The sequence below is a fragment of the Colletotrichum fioriniae genome, assembly GCF_027942845.1.
Source record: "Colletotrichum fioriniae strain IMI 355084 chromosome Unknown scaffold_15, whole genome shotgun sequence".
Taxonomy (NCBI): domain Eukaryota; kingdom Fungi; phylum Ascomycota; class Sordariomycetes; order Glomerellales; family Glomerellaceae; genus Colletotrichum; species Colletotrichum fioriniae.
In genome coordinates this window covers 12,679-23,589 of record NW_027076851.1, presented here as the reverse complement: position 1 = coordinate 23,589, position 10,911 = coordinate 12,679, and the positions used below count along the sequence as shown (strand labels likewise).

The 10,911-nt window shown below is 52.3% G+C and overlaps 1 protein-coding gene across 1 annotated transcript; it reads right to left on the bottom strand.

The window, feature by feature from the left end:
• Window positions 1-8,654: 8,654 nt before the first annotated feature.
• N0V96_010549 (uncharacterized protein) lies at window positions 8,655-10,450 on the bottom strand (the record flags this gene model as incomplete). The annotated part of the gene is made up of 2 exons (XM_053189401.2): window positions 8,655-10,279; window positions 10,351-10,450. 2 exons carry the CDS (start codon window positions 10,448-10,450, stop codon window positions 8,655-8,657), a joined length of 1,725 nt encoding a protein of 574 aa, XP_053053389.2.
• Window positions 10,451-10,911: the final 461 nt, after the last annotated feature.

Here is a 10,911-nt window from a genome sequence, read left to right as displayed (position 1 = left end):
ACGTGCCAGTTCCAGACTTCAACGTCTGCCGATGGGATGGCCTGGAACAGACGAGCGAGTCAAAACCCTGGGGCCTTTAGAGAGGAAAAACAAGAAAACGTGAATCTCTTGAGGTCCCAGTGGCTCACAATGGACTGATTTTGGGCCGTGGTTCTGGGGTCCGAACTGGAGTTCAGATGTCGGATCCGGGGTAGACGATAACGTCATGTCCCCCCACCTGGGGCATCACTCTGTTTCCCGTCAGGGTTGTCTATCATTACGGGATGGGGAATCTCCATCTTAAGATGGAAACCACAATTGACTCCGTTTTGACGTCTTACGAACCCCAGTTGTGGAAAAGAAAACACGAGGCCAGGAATATATGAAGAAAAATAACAAAATGTTACCCATGAATAATAAAAACAATTATTAAAATGTTTAGCGCTTGAGGAACTGAGCATGTCCCTGTTCTCTGGACCGTTTCAAGCTCTGGAGAAGCAATCGACAGCAGGGAAACTACACGCACGTACACCCTATGAGAAATTCGAATTAGGCAGTCTGCATACAGCTGCAGAACATGCTGCAACGATACAACCAGGGGGTAGGCGAGTGGGGGTTCGCAGCGAGAAGAAAAAGAAGATCCGAAATGCACGTCAAAAGTCGGTGAGGCAAGCTGTACCGCTCGGCTGACTGCCACGACAACAAAAGAGGTGTGGAGTTTCTCCCGTCTTTTTCCAATCGCATTTTGGGTGGTGAGGGGCTGTCTGTACACCACACACACACACACACACACACAAAGAGAGAACGAGGCACAACACCAAGAGGAGATGGGGGTAGCAAAGGCGTGATTCATCTTGTTCTTGTGCCTCTTCCCTCTGGAATCGTATCTGTAGTGGTGTCCTGCAACACCCGATAGCTTGCTCTACTTCTGCGTCAGCCCCTCCACCATCCTCGACTTGCCTCGCCTTGAGCTGACTCTGAAGCTACCAAGGCCCTCTCGTCAACGGCGCCTCGTCGCGGGAACGAGTCCCGGACCCGGCAGCGGCTTTTGCGTGGGTGGTGTGGCTGCTTGAATAAAGGTGTGGCAGTCGTCAGCCACCAATTGAGTTCTGGCTATCGCATCACCAAACTAATCAACTGGTTCTGATCTTTCAATACCACTCGCTCAAACCAGATCCCCCCCTTGCATGCTGCTTTTCTACCAAGCGTATCTTGATATCGAGATCCGAGAGACGCTCAATTGCAAACCAATTCGTGTCACCAATTCGTTCTCGGGTTCGAAACGGTAGAAGATGGATCACGCGATGTAAATTCGAACAACCACCACGCAGAACCTCGACCCTACTGTTGCAATTGCGACTTCTCGCCTAAGTCTCAAACTCGAACTAAGGCAGGCCGACCGCCGATGCTGGACAACTCACCACCTTCCTCTTTCCTCCCGCTGCTAATACACCACAGTAGTAAGAGAGAGAGGGCAAGAGAGCCAGTTAACAGAATCTGCAACTCCACGCGGGCAATGCGCAAAGAAAAAAAAAGAAGAGGTTACACACCCTCTGTCATTTCCCCGCCCCTGCGCGGCAGCTGGAGCTAAAGAGTTCGGAAACAGCCTTAACCGCCATCGACATCCTCGTCGTCGGGCAGAGCGGTGAAGAATTACACGGTCTATCTCGAGGGTGTATATACCGACCTTGCCCTTCGGCTATTGAAGAAAAGGGCATCTTGTGGCCTGGCTAAGTGCAACACCCCTACCAGAGATGCAGAGCCCGTCCAAGAGGCAGAAACTTATTACGTGCAGTATAACGATGCGGGGTGGTTCCTTCTCTGCGCATACTGCGTATGTTCTTTAGCTTTTCTGAACCCTTGACCAAGCCTAGAGGTGAAGAGTCATCGTGTGCCCTTGTCGTTAGTAATCTGACGTGTTCTTCTGGAATTGCTTCTCTTTGGTGGGGTTATTCGAAAGGTGAGGGGGTTCAGGGCTCTTTCAACACTAAATTTGGCTTATTCTCCATTTCGAGAATTGATATTGACCAAAATGCCTCGTTCCCCGGGGAGGGGTAGAAAGCCAGGACTAAAGCTTGGGCATCAACAATGGCTTGAGGAGAACAGTCATACGCACAGTAATGGGGAGAGGGTTGAGCTTTGAGCTGGCCCAGAAGGAAGCAAAAAAGTGACAGCTTCGTCTGCCCCTCACCATTGTCGCCCTCTCTGCCCCGCCAACAAGGTCGTGGAGGGGTAAACGGGGCTTGGGGTGTAAGTCTCCCCCAAAGAGCCCAGGTAGACCGCCACTGGTGACTGATGAGGCATCGTGGCCCTGCCGCGGCTACGTGCGGATGCAAAGTACTCAAAGTCCCTGCAGAATCTGTGACCGTCCATCACAGTTCCGCATCCCCGAAGGAGGGGGAGACCACGATCCGGCGCATCGTGACCCCCCGTCCATTCCGCTACAGCTTACAGGGCATTCCGCATATCCCGCCACGCGCCTTCACTCAATCTGTCTTCCTCTCTCGGGCATGTCCCGACGATTGATCAACCTTACAGCAACACACGCCCTGCCTGGTAGCATGAGGCACGAGGTAAAACTCGGCCACAATTGTAAGGGTCCTCCGCCATCATCATACAGTCACCTGCACAGCTACGCGGGCCATCGAAAGGAGGCAACCTGGTTTACCGCCCGTCTCTTCATCGCCGAAGAGGCAACCAAGATCCCGCCCCGTCCGGGTTAACGCCTCCCCCGAACCGCGGTGCGGACATTTCCCCGCGAACTACCTATGGACCTGTTCTGCGTCCTGAACGGGCCATCCATGGCTTGATCAATTTGTAGGGACTCGTCAGCCCCAGGCGCAAAGCCACACCCTCTCACGTGCCTCTTGTGCCCCACCCCGAAAAGTTGGGGCTTAGCTCACGTATCATCCTGAGGTGTCCGTCTCCAAAACCTCGGCCAAACGGCGATGCCGTAGACCCCGCAAAGCCACCACAGCCTCAGGTGGAGCCCCCGACAGCTTACGTAGTCACGTGGTAGTATGGAAAGACCAGGAGCCGCGCGCAAAAAGCCACACGCACGGTCCCCCCAGATTCAACCACGTGCTTCTGGCTCCGAGTCCGGGGGTGCGAGGACCAATGGAGCCAATCACTGTGTCCAATTACACCATTTCATCCCAAAGATCCCATAACCTTGAAGCCCTTTGTAAGCCGGCCCCTCTTCTTCGAGGTGGAGACTCTCGGGATCAAGTGAGAAAAAATACAAGAATAATATATTCCAATAAAATATTGAGAGGAAAAAGACACACACAGCGTTTGAACAGTCAGCAAAAAAGCCAAGATGGCACCGGGAAGACCCCGATCCCACCCGCGGCCTTATTATGGAGTTGCACCCATAGTCCAGACTTTTGCTTTGCAAGCTGAGCATGTTGGAGAGTTCGCTGCAGCTGATCCAATTAAGTGCATCGAAACCTCCCTACGCAGTATGGTGTTAACTACGAATAGCAAGCTTGTATTCGTCAATTTACCTGTACATGTTATGTGAGCCGCATGGTTGTCTTGGGCAAAAGGCCAAGAGCCATCAATCCGTCCCATCCCTTTTCATTACTCCATCACCGAGGTGGAACCGAGATATTTTCTTCACCCCTCCACGGAAGTTGTGGATATAGGTAGTATGCAAGAAAATTCATCCCTTTTTCTTCGCTTGAATTCCCATAGAACAAGGCATCTGCTATCGTTTCTCTTTTCGCTGTCACGTCTCCATCACGCGCACCAAGTGTTAGTAATCAGTCTGATCCAATGGCCTGGCCGCCCAGATGACCGGCCTTCCGGAGGTGGTTCCGATGCGGACGTGATTCCGCACTCTTGTCTCACCAAACCATTCTGTTGCATTGTCCCAAAAGCCTCAACACCCAACACCATTCTCTAGCTCACATGCATCCATCGGCAGTCGGCAGTCTCCTTCCTTTGACGTGCCAGATCTGAAGCGGGGAACCGAATCTCGACATCGGAAGAAGGGGCTTGGCATCATCGGATTGATAGTATCCTGTTTGAATGATGGTGGGCTGTGTATAGAGTTCACATCCGGGAATCGCAGCTGTGCCAAGTAGAGACAGGTTGGATGGAACTCGTCATATCTTTCCGGTTCCCATTATCGGCAACTGGGCGGCGGGCTTTCTTACATCCAACGGCATCAAGCACGGTCACATAGTTCGGAACGTTGACAAGGGTTAATCGAATCCGGGACGGTCACATCTGCCCCCTCGAACACAGTTTTCCGATTGAGGGTGGCATTCAATGTCTTCCCCTGCCTGTCAGCCATGTGTCAGAAGAACAGCAAAAGGACGGCATACTTTTTTTTTCGGCCATGCTGTGTTTTCCCACATTTCGAAACTACCTCGGAGCTACTTTTCGCTTCCCTCGACGCTTGATACTCATCTCGGACAGTCTAGATGCCGGGTCCAGAATCCCAACCCACCACGAAAATGTCTTCAACGAAGAACCTGGACATGCTAGGCCATTCAAAATACCGAAAAATAAAGAGGAGAGAATAGGGAGTTTCTTGGAGCTGTCTTAGCAATTGCCAATTGGATTTGGAAACCTCCACGGTGGCTAAGTTAGCACCCACGAAATCCACCCATTGCCGACCCCGTCCAATGCCTTCTTCTCCAAATTTTGTCACGCAGGGAGAAGGGATGGACGGGGGACGACGTGGTGGACGTGAACCAGTGAACCCAGAGCGCAGAGCCTCATTGGAACTCGTTACGTCGCGGGCCTTGCGCTCATCCGCCGAACCGTCTCAACGAAACGCGCCCTCTCGTCTTTTTTTTCTCTCCACAAAGGCGCCGAGTCCAGTGGCAGTGACGGACTCGGGGGGTACTTACACGCATACCTTGCAACCCCCTCCAGCCTCCAACCTCCTATTCTCCAGAATTTACCAAGTAATAAGATCTCTCCTTGCGCAAAAAACCGGAACAGAACCACACCTATTCAGGAAAAGAATCGGGGAAACTTTGGCCTCCAACTTGTCATTGCCTGATTTTTCCACATAGTATACATCTGCCCACATAAAACTGCCGGAATCTGTAGAAACGTGTAGACGTGGCGGGGGAGGTGGATGCGGATCAACCACAATTAATCTAACTATTCATACTACCAGCCGCATCATGCTCGCGCGGTGTCTTTGAATAGAACGCGTTCGAGACCACTTTGACCTTTCGGAACTATCTCGATTCAAGAGCAGTGCACTTCACCCATCGATAACAATTCCAGCGAGTTTGACCGCGAAAACACTGCGACGCAGCTGCAGTAGTGTCCAAGACCGTCAAAAGCACGCTGATACGCATAATGATACGCCAGCGGGCAGAGTAACATCGAAAAACGCTTCTAGTTTTCTAATTGGCGGTCCTTCTGCGCTATTAAATTCGACTCAATTGAATGATGAAAAACTCGTATCAAGAAAGTTCGGCGTGCGCGATGTCAATAATCACTATCGTATCGGCAGCCAGCAAGTTAATTGAACATTGCCGTTTCCTCGATTGGTGCAACGTACGTATGGTGAAGGTAGGTGACTGCTGTATGCCCGTCTCCTCTCTAGCTAGACAGCTTCAGCACAGGCTTTTGCACATGTCAGCGGAAGATGCACCAGTCGTCCCCCTTGGATGTGTGACATCAAGGACGCAGCAACTCTGACCCTTTTTTCGCCGGGACGATGAGATATGCGGTGGTCTGGGCTCATACTCTGTTCAGCAATCGTTGACCTTTCGGCGTCTGCCTTCTGTCATTCAATGTCTCTACACTTTATAGAGTACTTACACACATCTGCCTCGTTCCATCAGCAATCGAAAACACGTTTCTCGTGTCACAAGTCTCTTCCCCAAAGGATCAATGCAATCGCAAGCCTTTGTTATCCTTTGCCTTCCCCCGCAATCTCAAACCAAATGTATCACCAGAGAATAACGAAAAGGAAACCGAATTAAATGCTTGCCCGCGGCCGGCCGCTGCCCCCTCACTCTCTCAAAGGACAAACGCCACGATATCTTAGCCAAAGACATAGAAGACAATGCGCCCCCCCGACAGGGCAGACAGACAGGAGCCGCGACAGAATGTAAGCCGCAAGGCTCATCCGCAGAAAAGAAAAGGGGAAAACCCGGCAATGTGCCGGAGGTGAGCCTACCCAAGTAAAAAAATAAAATAAAAGCAGACGAATGGAGACGACACGAAAACGCACAGCGGCGTCCGGGCACCACAGAGTCAAGCCATGAAGCCTCCCTACGAATCCACGACTGAGGAAAAGGACGATAAATAAAGCCTGTCAGCAGATCTAGCGTCTTACCCCCTTGTGCGGCGGCGGCGCGCCCCTCCTCGAATTCCGCGGAATGCCGGGTGAGCAAGCCATGCGCCAATCCTCCAAATCTCTTTTTCCTCAATCCTCGGGGAATCAAGGAACGGCATCAAGTAGCGGGAAAGGACGTAGATTGGAATCAGATACTCTCGTGAATATACACAGTAGAGGGCCAGCCAAAAGTATCGTAGCCTATTTCCCCGGATTGAATGGTCCACACCACAACCAAAGAGAGAAATCAGACTGTTGATGTCGCAATCTTTCCCCGGGTCGCAAAATATCAAAAAGGAAAGAATCCATCCGATAACGAAAGTATCCAAGGCCATCGGTATCCCACAACGCCAATGCCCCCTCGACAAAAAAGTCTTTGCGATCCGGGCACCCGTACAGCGTAGGTAGGGTTAGACCAGGCGTTTACGCGTCTACATTTGTCCCCAAAATGTTTATTTCCTCCAAGAATTCTGTATCCCGTACTGGACTGCCGATGAGTATGTGTCTGTGACTGTGTGTGCGTGTGTGTGTGTGTGTGTGTGTCCGTACCTCTGGGAAAGCCTTTTGGCTTTTCCCACAAGCCAAGATCGACTCCTCACCTGACAGCCTCAAACTTTATCAGCCACCCCCTCCTCTTCCTCCCCCATCCATACATTATTCCCCGCTCTCTCATCATAATCTAATCACGGCAACAAAAAACCACACACATGATCGAAAACAAGATCCAAACAAACAACAGATGAACAAAACTCTCAGGGGGGGAAAAGCAGAAGGACCACCCATCTATCCCTCGGCATCACTCCAGCTCGGCAAAGACCTGTGCTTTCTCACCAACCTGGACGGGGTGCACAAACCTCAATGACAATCACAGGCCAAATACTCCCCCTAAGGGTCTAGACATCAAGAGTGAATCATGAATTAAATTCACCCAAAAATGCGTCAAGGTGGTTTAACCCGCGGATATGGTAGTAAACACCCCCCCTTACCTCCCTCCCCTTGAGAAACACACAATGTAATCCGTACCTCATCTGTACTCTGTACTGGTATCGAACCCAGCAAAAGAACAACACTTTCACATGTCCACGAAACCCCATCCATCCACACCTCTCTCTCCGCAGTCGCAAAATGCCAAAGCAACAATACTCTACACACTCAACACACGCACTCTTGGATTGCAAATCCAGCCCATTCTCAGTGCGACTCTCTCTCTCTCTCTCCCCTCCCAATTCCCCCTGGCGCAGCCCTAGCGTAACCCGCCGTCGCCTTGGAATCACCCATGTCAGCAATGGCCGAGCCCATGCCGTCTTGTCTGTCTACCCATTTCTTAGTACTCCGTAGAATAGAATGATAATGCACAACACCGACAAACGGGCTCTGCTTCCGGTCCCCGGGGCTCGTGATGGAGCGCAGCTCTAGCGTATCGGCCAGCGGTGAGCGCATGGGCTTTCGTCTGCGCATCCGCCATCAGTCAGCAGTAGCTGCAGCAGCAAGTCATCTGCCCGGTCGCTCAAATCTATTCAATGGAAGGCAACGCCTGTACTGAGCGTCACAAGGCACATTCAATTGAAGAAAGAAAGAATTGCAGTCACTGTGATGATGAGACCAGGGTTTGATTGAATGGCCAACTTTTATTCATGTTTTTGCTAAACTCTTTTGACGATTTTGGGATTTTTTTGGGTTCGTCGCAATGATCTTGCTTTTGTGGTCCATCTGCGCCGACCTTCTCGTGCGCTTTTTGTTTTTTCAAACCAGCTTTTTCAACCTCTTCTGCCCTTACGGCCGTTCTCGTGGGAGATCTCCACTTATGGTCTTCCACCACCCGGTTTTTCTTCACCCTCCCATGTCTTGTCATCAGCATGCCCCAGTCAGTGTCAGGTCCTGCTGTTGAAGTCGCCTTCGGGCACTGCCTTCTGTAGATGTGTTTTCCCCTCCTGTTGGTCCTGTCCATAGAGTACAATCCACCTCTTCTTCAGTACAAAACTTTCAAACAATCATGTAAATGCAGAGACCCAGACCCATTGATAAAACATGAAGGTGGTATGTCGCGAAAACAAAACAGACCATGGTATCGTATGATGAAGAGACGCCGTGCAAATGTGTGAAAATTAGAATCAGGTCCAGAAGGCCCACCCCAAGGCCCAATGAATGCACCCGTGTCGTATCATGAGACTGACTAGTCCCAACTATGCGCGCCCATGATTATGGTACTATGATGAATGGCAGAGCCGATGCGATGCCGCCGCGCGTAATGCAGTGTAAAAGCAACCAGAAATAGCTATGTTCGAGCGGGCTCAAAGGCCACACGCTCGTCGGATATCGTGATAGGTTTGTGTTTTGTGTAGTGCGGTACTGTAATAATAATTTACCACCCCTTGGAGTGGTAGCCTCCAAAGTTGTCTGTGTCCTTGGAGAAATATTGGGGGTTGACGGGGGCGTCTCCGTTCTTGAGGCAGACCTTCTCGGGATACTGCTTCAGATTGGCAACGTCGTGGGAGGTGTGACGTCTCTTAAGGACGGCATTGGCCGTGGACGACTTTTGCTGGCGCTCCCAGAGGAGGTTGCGGCGAAGAGACTCGGTTAACTCAGTCGCAAGCATGTTGCGACGGGTAGTCCGGGGAGACAAGGCAGCTTGGAGGTGGCTGTGGCTGGCCGTGGCATGAATAGGCTGGGCAGCCGACCTAGGCACCTCGTTGATGGGCTTCAGGGGAGAAGAGCGATTGCCGCGCTTCATCATGAGAGGAGCGTCATCGGAGTCGTTGGGGGAGACGGCCAAGGTGGGAGGAGCCGTGTGGCTAGTGCGCGACCAAGGGAGTGCCGAAGTAGACTGGGAAGCAATGTTGCCAAGCTTGCTGGAGCGGTCGTTCTGCTCAGTCATCATGAGCGTAATCAAGGAACGGCGCGAAGTCAAGTTGACCTTGGAATCGACGCGCTGGAAGAAGGTCTTCTCGTCAATGCTAGATTTGTTGCTGTCCTCGATGGAGTCTTCCCAGTCGGAAGAGTCGTCGTCGTCATCAATGGCGCTCTCGTCGACGTAGTCGGTCTCTGAATCGTCGGCGATGGCAGAGTTGTCGTCGTTGATCATGCGGGTGGAGACGTGGTCAGCGAAGGAAGTGGTCTTCTTCTGACCAGTGAGCAGAGAGCCGGGTTGGGAGGCAAGGGCACTCTTAAGAGAGCTGTCCTCCTCGGAGGAGCCGCCGACCTGGAACATCTTGCGCTTCTGGACAGGAGCGGGAATAGGTCTAAGGTTCTCGATGCTGTGGCCTTGCTCGCTCGAGGAGCAAGACTCGCCAATGGAGAACATGGGCTGCTTCTTGGACAGGATGGGCTTGGCTGCGGGCGATGACCTCGGCTCGGGAATGGCAGCGGGAGAGATAACCTTGGGAGAGGCAGGAATGGCTCTGGGAATCTGGGAAGGGGAGAAGCCGCGGACGACGGTGGTGCGAGAGGTGATTTCAGGTGAGGTCGGCTCTTGGGAGTGCTCTTCTTCCGATGACTTGCAAGGCGACTCGGTTGTGGTAGATCCAGAGTGCTCGTAGACGGGGGAGGCAGGGGCCAGGTCGGGGGTCTCCTTCATAGGAGGCATGTAAGGGGAGGCCATTTGACGGAGAGGAGCGGACAAGGGCTCGTTCTCCTTGATAATAGAGACGACCATCTTCTCGAAGTCGCCGGAAGTGATGTGGCGTTCCTTGCCACGGCTGCGGTTGCTCGCGCAAGAGTCCTGTCTTTGGATTCTAGGACGGATCTCGAGGGGTGCGGATAATGAAGTGAAGTCGACCGCCTCATCGTCGTTTTCTGAGTCGACACTGCCGGATAGTTGGGGAATATCTTGTATTCTGCTGGCTTGGGGGATCTCTCTGGGCAAGCTGGTGGCGGTGATGGAGGCTTGTTCCTCCTCGGTGCAGCAGAACGTTTCACGGTTCCACAATCGCCAGCTGAGGTTCTCTAACCTGCGGCCCTGCTCAACAGACTCTGCGCACTTGGCAAAGACTGGAGATTGTGTTAGTAGGCGCGTGATGCGCGAGCTCCTTGAAAGGAGCAGCCAGGTGCGAGATGCTTACCAGTCCACATGCTGTAGAGGTTCTGAGGATTTGAGGTATCGACCTTGTTGATGACATTGGTGTCCACTGTCAGGACGTGCGTATCGAGAGGGTAAGGCATTGCGCCGGAATGTTCTGCTCGGATGGAGCAGCTGACGGTCGTCGGTTCGGGATATATCGTGGTGATTGAGATTGAAGAGACACCCAGCGTTGAGGGTGTATTTGGATTGGGTAGAGTAGGGCAGATTCGGCACCTGGAGCGAAACGAGATGGATGTTGTCGAGATCAGATTTTGAGGTCGCGCGTCGTGGTTTTGCGGGTGGCGGTCGATGATGTCGACAATGGAGTAATGGGCGCTATGTACGTCGGGGAAATGATATCGCTAGAGTGCTGATGCAGGCGTCGAGGTGCGGAAGGGCGAAGGCAGGAATGCTTTAATATGATGGCGTTTACGGGAGGGGAATCCGGAGAATGCTGGCTCTGGATGTGCGGAGAGGTGTCGAGTCGAGGGTCGAGATGTGCTTCTGGTGGAGCAATGAAGTAAGAGGAGAAGGGAAGGGTGGAAAGTCTGGGGGAAGACGG